The following is a 23,214-nucleotide window of genomic DNA, read 5'->3' as shown; positions in this document are numbered from 1 at the left end:
GGTGTTGTAGCAGAGCTTTCGCTCCTGCCGGACTCTCCCGCCTGACTCTCCCAGCCAGTGCTTCCGAGGGAAGTGGAGGAAGACGTGCTCCAAGCCCCACTGTGTCCTGCGGTTTTCCCCAGCTCTCGGAGAGACTGCAGTTAAGAAACTGGAGTATGTTAGGACTCCCACCTTCGGGTCCGGATTTCACGTGGTCGCTGCTCGTCCTTTTTTTCTAAGGAGTGGGGAGTAGACACAGCTCCTGAGACAAGAGAGGACCCGATGGGTTGCCCTGGCCATTGTCTTTTCCCCTTAAAGCTTAATTAACTAGTAGGGAAGGGATTTTTGAAACTGTTTTCTAAGGCTTGCTAGTTCCAGGGCGTCTGAAATTCAGTAGGACAGCTGGGATTTTTGAAGGCCTCTGGTTCAAAATCAGATGGGAGAGGGGGCGCTAGGCCAGTCCCAAACATGCCGAGCCTCATGTGAGGGTGCCGACCTCCGCCCGGAAGCCGCTCTCTGTGGACATTCCGTCTCCATCCCCCTGTGGACCGCCTGGCCCTCCCTTGGCGGCTGCCTGGCCCTTAGCCTCTTCCCCAGAGTGTAAGGCTGACTTGGGGTAAGGCCGGAGTAGGTGAAGCAGCACGGCGCGTACAGTGCCAGGGCCATGCTGCGGGGTAAAAGATGAAGAGGGGAAATTACATCTTCTCTCTCTCTCTCTCTCTCTCTCTGTCACACACACACACACACAGAGACACCCCACAGTGCTCTGACCTCCGTGACCTCCACTCTCACTAACTTAGTCCTTCATGCATTGGTCTAGAATATGTGGGTCACTGGATGCTAAGATTCTCATTTTGGCCATTTTCACAGAAATGACTGTATTTTTTTGTCATTTAAGAGACCCAGTCACCGGGGGTGGTAGCGCCTACCTGTAATACCAGCACTCAGGAGGCTGAGGCAGGAGAACCACCCTGAGGTTGAGGTCAGCCTGGGCTACATAGCAAGACCCAATCTCAGAACACACACACACACACACACGCAAGGACAAAAGGGACACAGCCTTTGGCATCTACAGATCCTTCCTGTCATTTTACAGCAGCTGACTCACCCTCCTCCTGCTCCTACCTTTGTGTCTAAGTCTGAGTTTGAAAAGATTTCTGTCACATTTCACAGTGAGCTGGGGAAATGCTGCTTTTCTCTCCAGTAGCTTTTTGTTCTGTTTTCTTGAGACAGAGTCTTGCTATGTAGCCCAGGCTGGCCTTGATCTACAGCGACCCTCCTGCCTCGGCCTCCCCAGTGCAGGGATCACAGGTGTGCGCCAGCGCTCCTGGCTTCCCTCTAGTATTTGTGTGTGTGGCTTCCCAGGAGGCCAGCAGCTGCCCCTGGGCCCCTCCCTGAGGTCAGCCCCCGTCCCAAGGGCAGGGAGCTGCGCCCTTGGGCTGGGTTTTGGCTTCCCTCCCCTCCTTTTCTCGCCTTCCTCCTCCTCTTTTTCTTCTCCTGCCTCGTCCCGGTCTCCCTGCACCTTTTGTCTTGGGTGGGGGGCGCTTTTCCTCCCCGCTGAGCCAGCAGCCGCTGCACTAACTGAGTAACCGCAGCGCGGGACCCTGCTCCTGGCTGACTCGGGCGCCTGGCCCTCGGCTTTGCCCCGCGCAGAGCTGTGCTCTTGGCAAAACCCCTTAAGAGCAGACTCGCTGCACCCTACAGACTAATGAGCGGCCGCGGCGGGGTGGGGATTATCAGAGTTGCTTTCTGACCGGATTTTTAATTGTTTTAGTTATTTGAGTTCTAAAAAGCATAAGACAAACTATCACATTTACGTTTTTTTTCTCTCCTTTAAAAAGCCGCACGCTAAGGGCAAGATCTATGTGCAGAGTCAAGGTAAGAATTTTTGTATATCTTACAGATATACATATGTGTTATGTTTTAGAAGGATGCACCCTTTAAAAACACATATCGGAATCTTTATGGATGACAGACGATTTTGAGATTTACTTAAAATAATAAGAACAGTAGGTGCAGTTTCTAAATCTGGAGTGAAAGATGAAGAGGAGAAATTGCAGAAGAATAATTAAAATGCAGACCCAGGACCCTTTTCCCCATAGAAGTGTTACACTCCAGCTGTGGTGTGTTTAAACAAAGCAAGACAAAGTGTTTGGCATTCCAACAGGAGGAAGGCTGAGGCAGGGGGTTGTGAGTTCAAGTCCTGCCTGGGCCAATTAGCAAGACTGCCCCAAAGGAAAAATCCCTGTCAGGACTGGGGGCTAGCTAGAGCACAGCGTCTCCGGGTCGGTGCCGCATGGCAGCCTCCGGGCCTCCAGGGGAGACTGGCTGAGCTGCAGCCCCCGCGGCAGCCCCCTGCCCTACAGCTCGGAGTGGGCATTAGCAGCCAGGGCTGGAGCCGGTGCGGTGTGAGCCGGGCGGGCGGAGGAGCAGCCTGCCAGGGATGCAGTTTGCCAACAGCCGCTGTCTGTGCCCCCCGACCGGCACTCCTGCGTAAGGGGTCGTTCGATATCACCCAAGCTTCCAGCCTTCATCTGACATCATCCATAGCGTTTTTTAGCCAGTTTAATTGTTATGCCTCTTTCACAACCGGTTCATTTGAGCCATTGTGGTCTTTTTGTTTGTTTTTGTGTTTTCCTGAAGAGTTATTTTACAAATTGCTACCGATCCGTCAAGACACCCAGTGCAGGGGCAGCTGTTTGTAGCACTGAAAGCTCTGAAAGGTTGGCCTTCACCCCCCTTGTCGTACCTCACAAGTCATATATATTTTTTTTTGTCTTTTTGAGACAGGGTCTCACTGTGCAGTTCAGGCTGGCCTTGAGCTCACTTTGTAGCCCAGGCTGCCCTCGAACTCACAGCAGCCCTCCTGCCTCAGCCTCCTTAGTGCTGGGATTACGAGGGTTTGCCCTCACACCTGACCACAAGTCATATTTTTAGTCTTATGTAAGATGTGATGGTGTTAACGGATTCTGATTCTCTTGAACAAATTTAAATTTAATTTAAACATTTTATTTAATTCAGTTTTAACTTAATTTTTAAATAAAGGAGCCCCATGGTTAGTATTGTAAAACATCATGAATTGGGACAGGGCAAAGTGAAATCAGGAGATGAAAATGACATTGGGAGTTTTTTTGTTTTTGTTTTTTTGAGACAGAGTCTGGCTATGTAGTTCAGGCTGGCCTTGAACTCACTATGGAGCTCAGTCTGGCCTTAAACTCAAGATGATCCTCCTGCCTCAGCCTCCTGCCTCAACCTTCCCGAGTGCTAGGGTTATGTCAAGCTTTCTAGTATCCCTTGCCGCTGTCCGTGGGCGGCTATCCTTTGCACCATTCAGGGTAGGTGCTGGTTACAAGCTGCTTCCCGGGGGGTTAGATGACTGAACCTCAAGACTTCTCAGGGTAGTTTGTTGAACATTGCATGTGAATTGTCTAGGTTTTAAAATGTTCATTTTCAAAGAAAAATGTAAACCTTAACAAACAAATCCACTGGAGGCTGGGGCCGTGAGAGTTCAGTTGTGAATGTTTTAGAAACCTCCTTAAAAGTGCCTTTTTAGCCGCCAGTGGTGGCACATACCTGTAACCTGAGCACTTGGGAGGCCGAGGCAGGATGATTTCTGTGCATTTGAGGCCAGCCTGGGCTACAAAGCAAGACTCTGTCTCAAAAGAAAAACAAAGTACCTTTTGAAGGAACGAGTCTGTGTGGCCCCAAGGAGTGTGGCCCAGTCCTGGGGGGGTCGGAAGGGGCCGATGCTCGTGTGGGGTCTGGGCTCACTTTACAGCCCCAGGCTGGGGGAGCAGGGACCCCGTGAGCGCTGAGCACTAGAACTTCAGCCGCCATAACGGCCGGACTCCAGCAGCTCCGCGGAGTGACCCTTTTTCTCTTTCCTTTGACCAGGAATTGCAACAACGCCAAATGCCGCCTTCGACTGGAACAGCTTCCTAGAGCGTGCAGGTGAGGCGGCCCAGGGCCTGCCTGCTCAGGGTCCTGGGAAATCCACTGGTCCGGGGCCAGGGGCAGAAAGGGATGCCGTGAACGAGACGGGGCAGCGGGAAGTGAGGCCGTGAAGTGTGCGGGGGCGCAGGGCAGCAGGAAGTGACGTCATGAGCAAGAATAGCGCAAGGCCAGGCCGGGAGAGCGGAGAGCCCCTCTGCCCTCCGCAGCCTGGGGGCAGCCCGCTCCTGAGGACGGCAGGGCAGGCAGCCTGGGGCCTCGGCCTTCCTGACGCTGTCCTCAGCACTGCGAACGTCACTCCGTGTCACATTTGCTCTGTATCAGATGAAAGCCTCAAACATTCACTGTATTTTACTGTTAATTACACAGGAAGGCCAGGCACAGTGGTGAACGCTTACGATCCCAGCTATTCAGGAGGCTGAGGCAGGAGGATCACAAGTTCAAGGCCAGCCTGGGTAACTTAGTGAGACCCTGTCTCAAAAGGGCTGAGGGTGTAGCTCAGTGTTGAGCACCCTGCATTCAACCCTCCCATACCAAAAATAAAACAGACAGATGACTCCAGGGAAACAAGAGAAGTCAGAGAGAGAAGTAAGGTTAAGTTACTGAAGTCTCAGCACCGAAAGGGAAAGGCTGCTCACGTTCAGTGGGATCTTCTCATACACAAGATTTTTATTTTTTTGTTTGTTTTGTGTTTCTTCCGGTACCGGGAATCGAACTCATGACCTTGCGCTTGCCAGGCAGGCGCTGTGCCGCCGAGCTAAATCCCCAGCCCCCTCATATACAAGATTTTTAAAAGACAAAAAGAAGTGTTCCTGACTGCCCTGACCTGCCTTGTTATTCATTGTGTCTGCAAGAGCAGAGTTGGCTTTTTGACTTTGCCAAGGAAAGTGCCCAAGAGGGGAGTGCGGGGCCTCAGGGGTAGAGTCAGCCCAGCTTCTGGCCGTGTCCTCCAGGTGAGTGGGGCCCTCTCCAGGGGGCAGCTCCACGGCTCATGCCCTTCCCAGGCTCAGTTCCCCCTGGGGTTTCTGTCGTCCAGCTGGGCCGCACCTGCTGCTGACCCTCGCTGCAGGGAGACCCCACAGCCAGTGCTGGTTTATAGCTGACTTTCTCAGCTCAGCGCAATGTTTGGGATTTCTCCACCTTCTTGTGAACATCTGTGGTTTCCTTTGTTATTGCAGTATAGTATTCCACTGTGCAGGTACACCACAGGTTGTGTATCTGCTCCCCTACAGGTGGACCCGGGCTGTTCATAGTTTTAGCGCTAAGCATTCTCATGTAAGGATTTTGGTGCATGTACATGTGTTGTTATGTCTCTGATGAGGCCCTATACATTGGATAGTGTGATTATTGGATAGAAATATAAAAATTTAGCACAAGAGGGGCTGGCTGGAGGTGTGGCTCGGTGACAGAGCTCCTGCGTGATGCTCAGGGTTCTATCCTCAGCGCCTCGTACAAACAAACACCCAAATCCCAGCCAAACAGTTTTCAAGGTCTTTTACCTTTTTTTACATTTTTTTTCTTCTTTTTTTGGTCCTGGGTACTGCACCTGGGGCCTTCACACTGAGTTGTACCAACAGCCCTGTTTCTGTTTTTTATTGCTAAATGGCTACGTTATCCAGACTGGGCTAGAACTTGGATCCTCATGCCTCAGCTTCCCGAGTGCTAGGATTACAGGCATGTGCCACCACTTCCGGCTTTGTTTTAAAATTATATTAGGTAGGGGATATAGCTCAGCGGCAAAAGCACCTGCCTGGCAAGTGCAAGGTCCTGAGTTCTATTCCCAGTACCCAAACCAAAACAAAACAAAATCATATTAGGTAATATAGAGTTTTTTTACATGTTCATGTAAATTTCACAAGCATCCTGTCAATTAGTATAAAATCCTATTTCATTGAATTTATAGATCCGTTTAGGGAGAACTGATATCTTAACCATAATGTCTTAAAATCTGCACACAAAATGTATCTGTTTATTTAAGTCTTATTCATTTACCTTCATAATCCTTATACAAATCTTTCATTCTTTTTAAAATGTCCTCACTGGTCCACGTGTGCAGTACACATCGACGTTCCCTGCGCGGGGTTGGCGCACGCTCACAGCGCAGCCCCATCCCTCTTTCATCCCCGCCCCCTCCGTCCCTCCGTCCAGTGCCCCCTTGGGAGAGATCTGCCTGTGTTTCCTTTTATCCATCTTCTTCTTTGCTTTTTAAATTGTTTGTGGTTTGGGTTTCTCACATAAGAGAAACGGTGATGGTTAAGCTTGTGCGTCTGACTTACTTCTCAAGGCGCACCACTGAAAATGACTTTTAAGTGTTATGTGTGATATAGTTACAGACTTTCACATCTTTTTTCATTTCCAAATTGTTGCGAGGACATAAAGAAGGTTGTTGCATGTTGCTGTCGCATCTCCCAGTCCTGCACATTTACTTATTCTAGTTGCGTCGTGGCTTTAATTTCCTTTATGTCATTATTTCGAACACTGTAAGCTAGCCGGAGCTGCCCCTTTTTGGACGTTAGATTTTTTAAGGGTGCTTCCCCACATGCCGACGAGAGTACGAGGATCTGGTCTTCATCCATTTGCCCCGTTGCATCCCCAGGAGGAATTCCCAGCAGTGGGGCCTCTGTGTTAGACTCTGCACCTCGCCAGGCCCTCACACATCCCGCGGGGTTGTCCCTGGGAAGGTGGCATCGATACGCAGTCGGCCCCAGGTGCGGGGAGGGCTCCTTCCCTACATGGCAGGGCTGAGTCATACCCACTGCAGCGCTCCCTCGTGTGCTGTGAAATCGGCGTAGCTGTGTTACCCACCCGCAATTCTACCGCCCGGTGTCCCAAATCCAGGACGCTTGGTTGTCCATGGAGGAGCCCACAGTGGGTGTTCCCCACCGGAGCTCTGCTCGGAGGAGCCCCTGCAGGCTCGGTGGGCGCGGCTGCTGCAGCCGCGGGCTCTGCTCTGAACTTCTCAGAAGAGGCTGAGAGTCCACAGTCGCGCCCTGCCCTCAGCCAGCAGGAGGGGAGAGCAGAGGCCTAAAGATGCCAGTAAAGCCCTTCTACCTCCCACACATCACTGTTAGTCTCCTTGAGAGAAAAACCCCCAGGTGTGTGGCTGGAAATCATTTCCGCAGCGAGCTCATCAATCCTGGCTCCGTAGCATGGCCGTTCTCAGCATTACAGAGGACCCGTGAGGCCCGACTGCTTCGTCATGTCGGAAAGCGGGTGCTGGCCTTCGGAACCAGCGGCCCACGCTAAATTGCCTGCCGTGAGGTGATTTCATCTCCAATACATCACGGGGTGTGGGTGCGTGCAGCTGGGATTCATGCTTCCCGAGAGAGGGGCGATCCGTCGTCAGCTTCCGCGGCACCGGGGCTGAGGGTTGGCCTTGCTGTGGAGCAATTCGCGGAACAGCCGGTTTAATGACCCCGCGACAGCGCTCCCTCGCTCTGTGCGAGCCGTGCAAGTGCTCAGAGCCGGGGACCTGATCCGGCCGGTGGACCATTGGCGGGGTAATAGCGGGGCAGAGGTGAGGTTCATCTGTGTCTCTGGTTTTGCGATCGGGCGTCCGCTCTCATTCGGGCGATCACCCGTCTTTGTCCTGCCTCAGCCTCTGGGGAGGGACCTTGTGCCCCACCGTCTCCCCATTACCACAGTCTCCATTGCTGCCATCTGTCACCTCCACATTGAGCTCCAGACAGTGACCTCAGAAGAGACAGGGAACCGCATAGGGACTGTCGGTCACCAGCACCCTCAGAATCCTTAGGAACCACTCACCTGGACGTTGGGGAGCGGGTGGGGGCTCGCTTAGTACTCCGTCTGCGCCCGTGGGGGCCGTTACTGACAAAGGAGTTTGTGCTCTGCCTCTCAAGCCTCCTACGTCCACTCCCGACGTGCCCTTCTCTCCGAGGCTGCAGGTCTTCAGCCATGCTCAACGTCCAAGCTGACGAACCCCATCTCCTTACTGTAAAACACGAGGGCAGTGCCACACTAGCAAGACCCACTTTGGAGTGAACGGAGAACTGTGTGGGCCACATGCAGTCGGTGGCCGTCCTGCAGTCCGTCACGTGACGTTTGTGACAGTGCTTCTGAGTAGAAGGGTCGTCTGTCAGCATCAGATTAGTCACCTGGGCATCAAGGCTTTCTGTGAATTTCCAGGTGCATCTGAAGTGTTGTTAGGATTCAGGGTTCCACGGTTTTTCTTCTAAGGCCAGTGACTGACATACAACGTCACGATTCTTTGTGGACCTCCCACCTCCAAAACTACCACAAGGGGAAGCTTAAATTTGACTGAGCCATTCCCGCCTGCTTTTTCTCCATTTTATTTTATTTCTCTGTTGCTTATTTATTCAATCTCTCTCTGTGTCTCTTTGTTTTCTGTCTCTGTCTCTCTGTGTCTCTCTGTGTCTCTCTGTCTCTGTCTCTGATTTTCTGTCTCTCTGTCTCTCCGTTTCTTGTCTCTGCGGAAACTCCGTATGCCTGACTCACACTGTACTGTGGTCTTTTTCTTCACGCTGTTCCTGGCAAAGACCCACTTGTTTTTCCTGTGGGAAATTAATGTCACTGGATCTCTTCTTTCTTGTCTTTAATCTCTTAGTGGTGCTGGGAATCGCACCTAGGGCCTTGTGCTCGCTAGGCAAACGCTCCTCCAGCACTGAGCTTTGTTCTTGCAGAGCCGCAGAGTCATATTTCCCAGCTGACGTTCGGTTAGGTTGATGCGTGCTGCAGAAGCTCCCGGAGCCTTTTCTGCCGGTCGTACCTGTGCAGCGTGGAGCAGGAGCCGCCGGAAGGGAGCCAGGACAGGAAGTGATGCCAGGGATTCTGTTCCTGGCACCAGATGAGTCACCTTGGGCCCTGGCAGTGTGTTTAGCTTGCCGTTGCCGATGTGGTGTCAGACCATGCCCATGACACGTTTGTGTTGTGAAGATTAAAAATATCACCGAGCAGGAAGCGGTGCCGTGGGAAAGACACCTACACGTGTGCCCTCCGAAGTGACAGCCGCAGACCTTGACTCAGGCCTCACTGGATGTCACGGGGTAGCATAGACGACTGACGCGAGTTCTACCTTAGGACAGGAAGTGAAATTCACTGGCACATCAGGGAGGCACCTGCCCCTCCTCCGGACCCCGGTGGGCCCAGCAGGAATGAACAGGCCTCTGCCCAGCGCCCCTGAGGGCCCGGGAGCTTGGCCCGCGGAGCTTGGCCCGCGGGTCACCAGGGTGGGTATGTCAGTGTGAGGGGCTGCAGCACTTGCCTGGCAGGGCACATGTTTCAACCGTTACCTTTATTTCTGGGGAAACGGCTCTTCTGTGTGCAGGAAGGACCCGCAAGCCAGCCAGATCCAAATGTCACCACTGCGTTTTGTTTTTAAAAATCCTAGCACGGGACCCCTGAGTCCTTCCTCCTGTCATCCTCTAATTCAGTCTCCTAAATTCCCTATTACGTTTCAGCTCCAAGCCAGGAAGGCTCTCAGAGGAGGCGAGGACTGCAGGATTAACTCCCATCCCCTCCCTCCGGGCCCGCCTGGGGCAGGAGCTCCCAAATCAATTTAGGCAGCCAGGGCCGAGCACTTTAAGAAATTGAAATGAAATAGAGTTGAAAACAGACGGCCTCGTACGAAGTCGGGCTAAAGTACTTTGCAAAACTGTGCACCGGCTGGGTGTGTGTGTGACGCACGTGCACGCGACCTTGCACAAGTCGTAGTGGACACGTGGTGCACATCTGCTACGCCTGTGCACCACCCCCTTCCTGGTGCCTCTCCACGGGACCTTGGGCAGCGCAGGGCCAGGCCGCGTGTTCCTGGCCTCTGCTGACCAGGGAAAGCTGCCCCTGAGCAGCTGACATTCCGGTGTGCATGAACACGAGGCATCTCTGTAGCCTGTGTGCCATGAAGCGACTGCAGGAGCTCCGGTCCTTTTGTTGTTGTTATTTATTTATTTTTTATTTTCTGGAGACAGGGTCTCACTCTCTCGTTCAGGCTGGCCTTGAACTCACCACGTAACACTTTAAGGCCTCGAATTTGCATCGATCTTCCTGTCACAGCCTCCCGAATGCTGAGATCAGAGGCGTGCGCCACCACGCCCGGCCCAAGGCAGTCGTTCTACCAGGCCTCACAGTGGCTGCGCACAGCGGTCCCTGCCTGCCCTCCCTGGGTGCCAGCGCCGTGGGCTGTTTCGTGTTTTTATTTAAAGCCTCTCTCCCCAGCTCGGTGGTGCAGACCCTCCCCTGGCCCGCTCTTAGATCATGTGTGCCGTTCTTCTGCCTCCTCCTGCTGTCTCGCTACAAGTCAGAGAAGGCCCTCCTGGCGGCCACGTCTGAGCACACAGCGCCCTGTGCCCCGGGTGCCCGCTCGCTTTCTGAGGCTGTTGTGTGTGCACACATGTGCTGGGTTGAGGTCCTCCCCCCTGGTAAGGTGACGTCTGCCTGGTTTCTCCACGCGCAGGTATCGTATTTTCTTCATAACTAGTAAGCGACGTTGCAAATGCATTTGTTTTTGACGCTGCCTGAGACCCCGTGCACATACTGGGCGAGAGCCCCTTGCTGGACACAGCCACCCTGTGCGTGTGCTGTGATCTCCTCCGTCCCGTCACACTGCCACCGAGTCCCAGCGCTCACCGCGGCCCCTGCCGGGAACTGCTGAGCTCTGGTGCCCTCGTGCCTGACCTACTCCTCTACAGGCTTCTTCAGCGCTTGCATCTGTCAGGCTGGCCGGTGCCTGACCTCGGACGCCAGAGCCTGTGCTCGAGCTCTCAGACCCACGCTTGCGGTCTGCACGTAGCTCCCAGCTCAGGCCTTGGCTCACACTGGTGCTCGCTCAGGCCTGGGTTCTGAAGTTGGCTTCAGGGTTTTGGAGAAGTAGATGCAAAAGCGACCCTCACATGCCTGGGTCTGTAATTGCTACAGTTCGCGGATGATTTTGAGTACTTTCACTTTTGCTGCACTGGGGTTGGAACCCACGGCCTCCAGTGTGCTAGGCAGAAGCTCACCACTGACCACAGCCCGGCCCTCGGGATAATTTCTGAGGCTTTGCTGAGAGAGAGAGAGAGAGAGAGAGAGAGAGAGAGAGAGAGAGATCTCCATCCTCTCTTGTCCGGTAGTGTTTTTGCCACTGCTGATCGTGTAGCCTTAGAGCTTTGGTGACTGCTGACCGAGTGGCAGTATGCCTCATCACCGTCAGACTGAGGATATTCCTGTTCCAGACTTAGAAGAGCACAGAGAAAGGAAATCATCCGCCCTGAGTAGTAGCTGATGCCCGTGCGCAGAGCCTTGACTGGGTGGTCTTCTGCCAGCCATACGGCTGCAAGTGCTGAAGTTTTAGCGCAGCGCCTGTGGGCAGATGATCGTTGCTCTTGAAGGCAGTCCCTGGTGAGCCGTGCGCCCCGCGGTGTGTGGGCTTAAGCAGCCCCGTGGCGTCTCAGGATTTTGTGGTGGACACTGTTTTGGCTTTGCAGCTTGGCTGAATGGTTCCTGTTTGCTCTGCCCGCGTCTTTCGAGCTCAGTGACATTTGCAGGTGGCTGAGGCCTGGCAGGTCCTGCATGGTGTCCCCACAGATCTGAGGCCTCGCCAGGCAGGGTCCTCATAAAGTCTCCTTCCCCGGAGGTGGCTAGGGCCTGTTACAGCGCCCCCGTGGGGACAAGACTGCAGGTGACGGGATGCCACAAGGCCTCCAGGGAAGGGTGGAGTTACACAAGGCCACTTCCCCTGGGCCAGCAGAGGTTTCAACCTGTGCAGCCAGCCCAGGGGCAGGGGTGGGACAGAGAGCGCCTCAGCCCGGGTGTCCACAGCCAGTCTCAAGTCACAGATTTCCACTGGCAAACCTAAGCCTTTTCTGTTTTCTTTTAAATATATAAACATACTCTTATTTTTTAAAAAAAATTCCTGGTTTTGTTGAGATATAACGGAGAAATCGAAATTGTACGTATGTGAGGCGTACAGTGTGATGTGAGGCGTATGGTGTGATGTGAGGCGTACAGTGTGCTGGTCTTACGCCTGTGTGTGCTGCCTGTAGCTGTGGACACGCTTTCCTGAGCTGCGTGGACTTGGCTGTGCGTGGAGGAACTCAGGTGTACATTAGTACATAAGCCATTTTGCCTTTTTCTTTTTGTGCAGGGATCAAACCCAGGGCTCTGCACGGGACAGGCAGGAGCTCCACACTGAGCTACATTCCCAGCCCTTCTTAATTTATTTTATTTTGATGCGGGGTTTTACCAAGTTGTTTCCCAAGCTGGCCTTGAGTTTGCAGTGCCCCTGCCTCAGCCTTCCTGTTGCTGGTATCACAGGTTTGTACCACCACACCTAGCTTCTAGTTTCACCCAGGAAATATTCTTCCCACCTGGAATTGGGTGGAAGCATGTCCTCAGCCCAGCTGTCTTTCCCCGCAGCCGCAGAGGTGAAGCTCCATGGCCAAGAAGTACTGCTCACAGCAAGAAAGTGAGGCTCAAGATCAGGACAGGGGACGGGGATGCTGTGAGTAGGGACCCAGCAGGGAGCGTCTCCCTGCTGATGGGTGCTCGCCCTGTGTTGCAGAGATCCACCAGAGCACTGAGAACCTGCACGTGTTCCTCCTTGTGTGTGGGCTCCGGCGCGTGAAGGACCCTGTGTACCTGCTGGACGCATTTTCAGGTGGGTTCAGAATCGTACCTGGGCATGGAGTGTCGGAGTGCTGCACGCACACCTTGGGACTTTGAGGTCTTTCTTGTTTGCATATAGGCAGAAGTGTTTTGAGATTGCAGCTTTGAAAACAATGAGGAAGATACCCGGAGGGGTCAGTAGGTCTGTGTAGGAATTTCTGTCCAGTTTTTTTGCTTTCCTATGTCCACCGATTCTGAGGAAACCAGAAACATTGGAAATAATTACATGACTGGGGCTGGGGATATAGCTCAGTGGCATGAGCACCTGCCTGGCAAGTGCAAGGTTGTGAGTTTGGTTCCCGGTACCGGAGAAAAACCAAAACCAAAAAAAAAAAAAAAATTTGAAAAAGATACATAGGAGAGAGGAAAGAAAGAAAAATAAAGCATTTTACCCTAACTATCCTACACAGGCCCTTTGTACAATGCCCTGGCTATGTCGGTTCCAGTTTCTTCTTCAGTGTGTCCTGGGTTGTGCTGAATGTTAGTCCTTGTCTTTGTTACTTTCTCATCTCTGACACACAGTACCCTGTACCTTGAGTTCTAAGGAGGAGAGGCTTATTTTAGCTCACAGTGTTTAGAGGTTTCAGGTGGCTCCACGGCAGGGCAGCATGGCAGACGGCACTGGGAGAGGAGAAACAGTCCATGGCAGGGCAGGCAGGAAGCAGCCAGGGATCAAGGGAGGAGGAGGGACATAGACCTTCCAGGCCACGCCCCCAGTGACCCACCTCCTGCCACCAGGATCTACCTCCCAACATCACGGTCAGCTGTAAACTCATCAGTGCACTCATCCAGTGATGAATATCATGCGCCCATTACCTCATCATCTCCCAGAAACCCCACTATGAGCACCCAAGGCTTTGGGGGACATCTAGATATAAGCCCCAACAGACCTACATATCCAACATTAGACATCTGGGTAATGTGTAGCCCTATAGGAAACAAACCTTAACTAAAACTTAAAATGTTAAGCATATGAATTCTAAGTAAATGTAGTTTAAGTCAGGCAATATTATGAAAGCGATGTGCTGTGAAATAATTTCTATTATGGAATAATTTCTATTAAACTGAATAGTGTTCCCAGGTGTGACTTTAAACCACTTTAAAGTCTATTTTTTCCTTTTTTCTTCCCAAGAATGGCACCAAGAAGAGCCCAACGTTTACATGGTGATTGTGGGTCCGGAAGTAAGTCCACATGCTGGGAGCATGTCTCTCCTCTGTCTGTTTCTTTATACTTCTGATGTACTTTCTAAAATAGTTTGTGTTACTTATCTCAGCCAATTGGCTTTCTTCCTTATCTTTTTTTCCTTTGGTTTTTTGAGACAAGGTCTTACTATGTAATGCAGGCTGGCCTTGAACTCACTACTTAGCTCAAGCTGTCCTTGAACTTGCAGCAATCCTCCTGCCTCAGCCTCCCAAGTGCTGGGATCACAGGTACATGCCACCACACCCAGCTCTTTGCTCACTTCTAAGTAAATGAAATCAGTTAGCTTTTTAAAAATGGAAACCAGACCAAGGTTAAAGATCATTACAACCAGTTAATCTTTGCAGGTGATTTATTGTAAAGATCATTACAATTAATCTTTACAAAAAAATGTGTTACTGGAAAGGATAAGTAATAAACTCTTAGCGAAACAGAGGGGTCATTGAGACAGGATCATTTCAGGTTCCAGACAGAGAAGAGCAAACGTGCGGCACAGGGCAAAGGCGTATGGCTCCGCTTCTTTGAACCTGCTCAGAAAGTGTGCAGAGGGTGGAGGCAGCTGTTTATGAGCTGCACTGGCTGGGGTCCTTGGTCTGTATTCGGGGCTGCGGTGAGGTGCGGGAGCCTGTGAGCGGGAGGGACAGGCTCTGGTGGGAGGTTGTTATGCTTGGTGACGGTGGCAGCTGCTGCTGCTGAGTCGTTGTCTGAGGGTCTGTGTCCCTGCAAATGAATGCACTGAAATCGAATTCTGCCCCCGACACAGTGGCATAGGCGGTGAGGCCTTCGGGTGGTGACAAGCACAAGGGTGGGGGACCCCTGTGAACAGAATTAGTGTTCTTCTAAGGAGGCCCCAGGGAGATTCCTGAGCCTACCACCCTCGAGGGCACACAGGAAGGTGCCTATGCATCCGGAGGCCCTCTCAGACCCCGGGTGTGCCTGGACCCAGGACTCCAGCCTTGGGACTGAGGGCTGTCAGCTTTAGTGTGGTTTGCGACCACCTACTTTGCGTTGCCGTGCCGCCCCAGTGGGCTAGGACAGGTCCTGTGTGTGTGTGTGTGTGTGTGTGTGTGTGTGTGTGTGTGGTGGGATCCCCACTGCACCGTACACCCCTCTCCTTCCTCCTCACGCACTCTGTGGGTGTCACACCAGCTTGGGCCTCACTGTTTTGCATATTCTGCACGTTAGTATACCCGAAAATCCCGGCTGGTGGGGTTCTGCACAACTGCTCTGAGCCTGTTTGGCCTTCCTGCCTGTGTAGCTTTCCTAGTTTCCCAGGTCCCAAGGGACCCAGGAGGCAAGCAGCCCTTTCCTCCGCATTCTCCAGGGCTTTGGGGAATGATGCTTGCGTGGGAAATGGCCAGGGGAGCCAATAAAAACAGCAGGGCAAGAGTGTGTGACTGCATCAGGCGCCCCACGGAAAAGGAGTCCTGTCAGCTCCACCAAGTGTGCTTGGTATAGTGCACGCAGGCTCGCCCACGTAATGCACTCCTCCCGACGCGAAGTGCTACCCGTGTGGCAGCATCGGGATCCTTCGGAGTACACTAATTAATCCTATGTCCCAGGGTGACAGTTATCGTTTTCTGTTTAATTTTCTTTCCACCCTTTATTTGAAGAGCATGACTGGAAGGGAAAGTTTCAATCTGAAGCTCAAGTTCTCGCAAACCATATATAGAAGGCTTCCGGCTCGGAGCCACGACCTGGCAGAGACAGCGGCCGGGAAGGATTTACTACCAGGGTTTTCTCTTCCATTACTTTTATATTTATCATGAAGCTCTACATGTAACACGTGGTGAGACCTTCCAACCAGGAAAGTGCCCCTGAAAGATAAGTCATATTGGCTCCACAACACGTATTAAATAAGCAGGAGTGCAGAGCCTTGGGCTTGTCTGTGACCTCCCCTGCCCCGTGGTCCCCGAAGGGTGGCAGCAGGTGCCCGTGGTGATCATGGCAGAGCGGGAGGGACGGCCGCTGCTGCTCCGTGGAAACAGGCATTTTCTGTTTCTTCTGGAACATCCTGCTGGCTCACTGGCCTCTGTTTGCCTGTTATTTATTCATTTTGGCCCTGGAGATTGGACCCAGAGTTGTTCTACCACTTAGCTGTGCCCTCCCCCAATTTATTTTTTATTTGAGACAGGGTCTCCTTAAGTTGCCTGGGTGGGACTCAAACTTACAGTCTTCCTGCCTCAGCCTCCCCAATAGCTGGGATTACAAGCATGTCACTGCTGTACCCGGCTGTTTACCTGGTTTTTGTTTTTGCTTTTGTTTTTTGTTTTTTGAGATGGGGTCTTGCTGAGCAGTCCAGGCTGGCCTTGAACTCACTATGGAGCCCAGGCTGGCCTTGAAGTCATGGTGCGCCTCCTGCCTCCAGCTCCTGAGTGCTGGGATGACAGGTGTGCGCCACCACAGCTGCTGTTGCTGTGCTCTTGAAGTATTTCTCTTTCCTCCTAATTGGGACCTAGGGGAGGGCGGAGACTGCCGTGCACCTGAGGACCGGCACCTGCGGGTCTGCATGCAGGTGCTCGGTGCAGTCTGCGGAGAGAAGCCGCACACCAAGGCTTCTCTGGGGAAGGGTGCGAATGTGTCTCTTACGGGCGGTGCTGCTGCAGACCCTCCGCTTTCCAGCGCTGAGCACCCACTGCACTGTGCACACCTGCTCTTATGCAGAGCAGCAGAGGGCCAGGTTCCTCTGCCTCTGACCCAAACCTGAGACTGCTGATTGGCCCAGATTCAAAGCTGCTACTAGTCCAAATCCAAGTTGGTCCAAACTCGAGCCTGCTTCGGTCAGGATGGACATCTCTGGGAGCACAGTGGACCGTCCAGGACAGCCCCAGCTGCAGCTGTCAGTCAATCCGAGCACCCCCACCCCACTGTGCAGCAGGAAAGGGAAGGGTGGGGTGCTCCTGATGTGTCTCACCCTGGAACCCCCCCAGGCCGACCACACCCTGGGGCCCTAGGGGCTGCCCTGGAGCTGCTCTGACAGCCCGAGGAGGAGGAGGAGGAGGAGGAGGCCTGGTGAAGCAAGGGAATGGGAGCGTGAGAGCATCGCCGGGGAGGCAGCTCCCAGCCGTGGGCTCCGGGCTCCGTGCCCGGGTGGCTCTGACCCCAGCGCTGCCCCCCACAGGCAGGCACCGTGCTGCCCACGTCCACGCCCTGGATGCCATGCCCACCACACGCTGTCGCTGCGCAGGCCAGGCCCTGGCTGGAGGCTGGAGGACTCTGAGATGTCCAGATCGGGTGTGGCCTTCCACGCTGCCTCACCAGGGCTTCCCACAGGCTGCGGGGCCGACGCCCGTTCTCGTCCCTGCCGCTTCAGAAGGCTCTCGAAGCTTGGGGAACGAGGCGCCGCCACTCTCCTGACCTCCTCTCCACGCACAGGGCACCGAGAGTCCCAAGCCCTCCGACCACCGCGTCCTGAGCCTGAGCCTCTGGGGTGGAAGGTGGCGGCGTCCTCCGGTAGCAAACTGCAGATTCAGGTCGGTGGTGTCTTCGCGTCTCACTGGCCTCTGGGCCGGTGCTCGTCCAGGGGCCGGGGCAGCCCTGCTTCCGTGTCCGTGGTCAGACGCCGTCCCCACGGCCGGCCCCTGTTCCCAGGCCGTGTCATCAAGGCAGAGGTGAGACGAGAGGGAGGTGTGTGCCCGCAGCCTCGGGAAGGTGGTGATGCGCTTCACACACACGCACGTGTACATGCACGCACAACATGGGATAACCGGCTACACTCATACATAGGAGTGAACCACTGTGCACATGTGCACACGCAGAAACATAAGCGGGCCCACAAACACCCAGCCCACTGATAGAGGGGGAAAAAACTCCCACCGTGAATGATATCTGGGACGAGTTCATGTTCTCTAAAAATCAAAGAATCAGTTTTAGGAACAAGGGAGGTTAAGAGCAGAATATATTTATTGAGGGAAAGAAAGCTTCTGTCCAAGAGAGGGACAGAGGGGGCCCAAGTGGGTTGCCAAGGACTTTGCCCTTCCCAGGGATTTTATAGAGCAAAACCCCGAGATGAGGCGAGTGCAGGATAGGGGGAAAATGGGAAATTACAAAGTGGGCATGAGGTGGGACAAAACTATGGTCAGCCGATAAGATTGCAAGTATAATTGTTTAAGTAAGATTGATTAAATTGGGATCAAATGGGGAAGTGAGTCACCTAGCAAGCGGGCGTGAATACAGAACAGGATATTTTCCTGTAGGGGGTTGGGCTAGTGACTCTTCCTGGTTTTTTCAAGGGGGTTGCTACCTATTTAGAATATCAATCCCTGGGGCTGAGGATTTAGCTCAGCGGCACAGCGCCTGCCTGGCAAGCACAAGGTCGTGATTTTGATTCCTGGTACTGGAAAAAAACAAAACCCAAAAAAATAGAGTATCAATCCCTGAGGTCCATCCCTAGGGACGTATGTGGCCACATCTGTTTAATCTTTTGTTCACAGCTGGAGGTGTCTGTCTCCCTCACACAAGGGAGGAGAGGTATTTCATCTTCATTGTAAGGTTTTTCATCTTCTGGACTGGCCCCTTCGAGGGCCTGGCCCTATCTGACTACCTATAACATTTTTAATATTTCTAACTAACTCAGCTGCCTATAACACCACTAAACATACATGTGCATAAACATGCATACTCACACATGCATAACCCACTGTACATATATACACCAGAGTAATGCACTATGTGCACACGCAGGGACACACACACATGTGTGTGGGAGCAATCCACCACATACCTGCACACACAGTTAACCCACATATGTGTACACACATGTGCACATATATACACACACAGGAGTAACTCCTTACATAGGCACATTCTGGAAAGAATCTGTATTAAACTCTGATTTTTTAAAAGATTTTGCCATGCCATGCTATGCTATTCTGTTCTGTGTCCTTTTTTTGAGACAGGGTCTTGCTATGCAGTTCAGGCTGGCGTTGATCTCACTTTGTAGCTCAGGCTGGCCTTGAACTCGCATTGATCCTCCTGCCTCAGCCTCCTGAGCACTGGGATTACAGATATGTACCACCACCCCAGGCCGTATCGTTTTTAAAATGCCTGCTTCCCCCATATTTGCCTTTGCGATTTGCTGTGCTGCTGCAGTGACCCGGCCACACTGGGTGGGCGTCTGTGTGCCTGTGGCCCAGGTGCAGCCCTGGGAGGCCCCGGTGCTGCTCCCCGAGGCGGAGCTGCCGGCTCAGGCGGGCCCTCCTCAGCCTGCTTCCCGACCTCCCACTTCCCCTCATCGTGGTGAAATGTCTAAACAGCTCTCAGTTTTCAGAGTCAAGCATTCAATTTAGCATCGCTTCTGAGCCCGGAGCGAGGAGGAGCGCATGCCACTTTGCACTTGACTCTGAGCATTTACCCGAGGGTTAGGATTCGTGCGGGTGCTGATTTGAGAAGAGGGTGAGAGGCCGGGCCTTGGGGCGCATTAAGATTCTCGCTGTAAGGGCACTCGTTGTTGACATCTGAAGCGAGCGCACAGTCCTTAGGCTGCTTTCTTGTTGGCCGCAGAGCTCGGAGAGTGGCCTGCTCTGGAGGGTTGAGCGCCTCCTGGCTCGGGCGGAGGGGCCCGCCTGCCTCGGGAGTAGCTACAGCGCAGAGCGGTGGCGACCGCTCACTTCTGTCTTCTGCACGAAGATGCCACGCTGCCCTGGGGCTGCAGCACCGCAGGGGCCTTCAGCCCGCTGCCAGCACAAGGGCCTCACTGGCACCCAGGCCTGGGCACGTGGTGAGCCCAGGAGTCCTGGAGCAGGAAGTCTCGCCCGGACAGCCTCCCTCGGAGAATGGACGAGGCCCCTGCTCTGCTCCAGAGCCTCGGCATCGGGCCACTCAGTGTGTGGGGCGGGTCACGTCCTGCCTGCCTGCGAGGAGACCGCAGACCCCGTCCATTGGGGCGGGGCTGTGGGAATTGCAGAGGATTTGGTCCTCCGCAAAAACAGCAAAAGTCCACGCAGCTGCAGGTTGCTTCTTCAGCAGGAGTCGGAGGAGAGGACTGCACGCGCTCCCTGCTAACGGGGACAGTGTGGCCCTTACGTCTCGCCCCTGGGGTCCCCGTGCTCTTTGTTGGGAGAGGAAGAAGCTCTCCTCCACCGGTCTGCCCTGCCTTCGCGCCGTGGGGACCTGTGGGTGAGACCCAGAGCCGCGCTGCGGGAGTGCTGGGGTTCTCTGCTTCCTCCGCCATGCGCTGGGGTATCTGTAGCCATGGCAGTGTCTGTGTCTGTGTCTCTGTATCAGAGCCATGTCTGTGTACCTGTCCACACCTATACCTCTGCGTGCGTATCTGTGTCTACATCCACTTCTGCGCCTGTGTCCATGTCTGTATCTGCATATCTCTACCGGTACCGTGTCTGTGCACATATCCATGTGTCTGTGTGCATATCTACATCCATGTCTATAATCCACATATATATCATTGTATCCATATCTCTATGCTATGTCTATATCTGTTAATTAATTAATTTATTTATTGGTACTGGGAATCAAACTCACAACCTCATACTTGCCAGGCAGGCGTTGTGCCGCTGAGCTGTGTCCCCAGCTATGTCTGTTAATTTATGTCTATGTGTGATTTACGTCTGTATCTCTATATACACTTCCGCAGTTTGCCGTGCTGATAAACACCTGGAAGCTAAGGGCCACCACTCTGAGACACCTCTTGTAATTGCAGAGGCCAAAGGTAACTTGTGTTAACCTCGTGATGTCTCAGTAAATTCAGTGCTACAGTGTTTATACAAGTTTTTCTTTTTCCGATGTATACAGATTTTTGGTGGAGTGTACATAGACATAGACATAATGAGCAACTATGACATGGTGGGGCGTTTTTCACCTGGGGACTGCGGGGCTGGTGCCAGTACCCTGGTTCCCTAGTGGCAGTGCCCTGCCCAGTTTTCTTTTGCATATCACCCTTCCGATCTTTGATTTGCATTTACCAGCTCTGCTGGCTGGTACGGAGCAGCAGGGCAGGTATTCTGAGATTGCTCTGTTGTAATTTCTGTACCCCATCCGCATGTTCGTTTCTGGCCCGGGTCCTCATGAGACCTGTCCCTGAGGCTGGGTCTCGTCCTGTGTGGAGTCACCATTGTCACTCCTGCGGCTCCTGCTGGCCAGGAGCCAGCGGCTCTGGGCCAGGGCAGCACTGCCACATGCTGGGGGGTGGACTGCATGTGGCAGACTGTGGAGCTGGCTACGGGGTGCTCTGACTCAGCCGCCCTGTGCCTCAGCACCCCGCCCCGTAAACCCGTGTGCTGAGACCAGAGTCCCTGCATCATGGTTTCCGTGAAGCTCAGCAGCACGGGATCAGGCGATAGCCCCTCCAGGGTGTTAACCCGGAACCAGCTGCTCCCACCCCCGGGAAGGCGCCTGGATCTCCCTTCCCTGGGTCAGCGCCTGCGGGGCCTGGGCCGGGAGCACCCTGTGCCGTGTTTCCGGGGAGAACGCTTGGGTTGGGCGCGATCACTGCACGACTTTCCATGGTAACTTCTTCTCTCAGAGACAATTTCCCCGAAGGCTGCACGACTTTCCATGGTAACTTCTTCTCTCAGAGACAATTTCCCCGAAGGCCGGGACTTGGAACCGTATCCTGCTAGAAAATAAACACGCTCCCAAGGAGGGCGTGAGAATTCTTTGCTGCTCACGATGCTTTTGCCTTTAAAAATTTCATAACATGTGCTTCCATTAAATAAAAATACCCGCTCTTGCCTTTCTCTATCTTGTGTTTTCTTCTCCTTGGCTTCACTAAGAGATTTGAACGTGAGCTGACGTGGAAGGTGCACCCGGCGAACCTTAACGCAGCTCCCCATTCCGTTAAGGACAGCTGCTGGGCTGGCGGCCGCGTTTCAGCTAAAGCGCTAGGTGTTTCGGCGAGCTTATCAAACTGGATTTGTTTCCCGGAGTGTCTCTTTCCCTGAATACTTAATCAGAGCGCATGCTAATAGAATTACAAAGAGAAACTTCTAGCTACAAGTGTTGTAAGTAAAATACTCATGTGCAAATCCATGCAGAGTGCAGAGAAGGCTCTCCTTGACTGTCAGATGCTGGGGTCAGAAGGCAATTCGGTTGTTTCAGGTGGGCTGGACCCAGGGAGTTAGGAAGGTGAGTCAGTTGGAAACGACCCCGTTAGCAGAGCTTCCAAGCACGGACACGTGCAGCAGGTGCGTGAGGTGGGGTCTGGGAGGGGATGGCTCTGGTGAAGGTAGGCCAGCGGGGCAGGTGCCAGGAGACGGGAGGAGACGCCTCTTCTAGGCGGGACAGTCAGGCACAGCTTCTCGAGGGGGTGGCACTGCCTGCGGGTTTGGGCGGGGTGACGTTGTCGGACAGGCTGGAGCGCAGCTCGGGAGCCGTGGGGAAGGCTCAGGGGCGGGTATCCCTCAGCCCCACGAGCTTCTCGTGAGCACCTGTGAAACACGCTGAGCGGAAACTGCAGCGGCCGGGCTGGCCCAAAGGATGGGCTCCGGGGGTGCTGCCTGGACGTGCATCCTGGCTGCTGTTTCCGAGCTGCGCCGTCCTGGGGAAGTTACTCACCCTCTGAGCGTTTCCTCCTCTGTTCGAGGGGATGGTGAGGACGGGTCCGGCAGGAGCTGAGTCGCTGGGGGAAAGGGCTTCGCGTGAGCTTGGCGTGGGGGAGGCGGCTGCTGACGTTCACTGTTCCCAGGTGCGGAGCAATGCTGGGCCGCTCGTGGCTGTGAGTTTCTCTTCAAGACCCCTCGTGGGCGATTTCCGTGGCCTGGGCGGCACACTTGGTGCTGCTCACACGGCACTGCGCAGTGACACGGGGCTGCGGGGCGCGGCTGAGACCAACACCGCCAGCCTGGGGCGGAGCTCAGACATCCGGGGCCAACACAGTGCCTGAACCATTTCCTTTCAGGAGGGAGCAACGTGGGCTCTGGACAGTGGCTTCGTGCCAGCCGTGCTGTCATCCGGGGGGCCTGTGTTCTTTACGCCGCCTTGACTTGCAAGTGTAAATGAGAATAGGGATGGAATCTGCCTTCCTCGGCGAGGAGGGGCGGCCCCGAAGCCACGTCTGGGGCGCTGTGACACCTGCGCAATTTAAGGCGTTTCCTGGTTATCCTGGAACCGCGTTCCTTGCTCTCGCAGCGGGCCGGAAGGGGGTTGAAGGGTGAGCGCTGTCCAGCGCTGGCTTTGCGGGCGTCGCGGTGGCTGTGGGAGTGTGTGGGTAACAGGTGTGCGCCACGAGGGGAAAAAGCGTCCTGGGCACTGCAGGAAGGAGGCCACCTGGCGCTCGGAGGCCCCCGGCTCAGGGGCGGTGCCACCTCCACGGGCTCAGAGCCAGCGGTGTGGGACAGGTGTGAGACCCAGCTTTACACACGGCTCCTCGGCCCACATTGTGCCGTGTCCCGACCCCTGTCCCTGGCTGGGAATGTGTGAGTGCAGCTTGTGCACCGGGCGGGGCGGGCCCAGCTGGACTCTGGGTCAGAGCCATGCGTGGGGTGCATCTGTACCTCGCCCCGTGCTCC

At 54.0% G+C, this 23,214-nt stretch overlaps 1 protein-coding gene across 1 annotated transcript in view; it reads left to right on the top strand.

Annotated features, from left to right (window-relative positions):
* The window catches only part of Glt1d1 (glycosyltransferase 1 domain containing 1), a gene marked incomplete at its 5' end in the record, with an annotated part of 75,240 nt that overhangs the window by 33,993 nt on the left and 18,033 nt on the right, over nucleotides 1-23,214 (top strand). Inside the window, 4 exon segments of the mRNA XM_013503709.1 lie at nucleotides 1,821-1,857; nucleotides 3,874-3,930; nucleotides 12,446-12,541; nucleotides 13,682-13,731. Of these exon segments, the coding sequence (XP_013359163.1) occupies nucleotides 1,821-1,857; nucleotides 3,874-3,930; nucleotides 12,446-12,541; nucleotides 13,682-13,731 (240 nt within the window).

This window comes from Chinchilla lanigera, unplaced genomic scaffold (assembly GCF_000276665.1).
Source record: "Chinchilla lanigera isolate Chin_1 unplaced genomic scaffold, ChiLan1.0 scaffold00081, whole genome shotgun sequence".
Lineage (NCBI taxonomy): Eukaryota > Metazoa > Chordata > Mammalia > Rodentia > Chinchillidae > Chinchilla > Chinchilla lanigera.
Note: the sequence above shows the minus strand (reverse complement) of the source record. Positions and strands in the feature narration are given on the sequence as shown.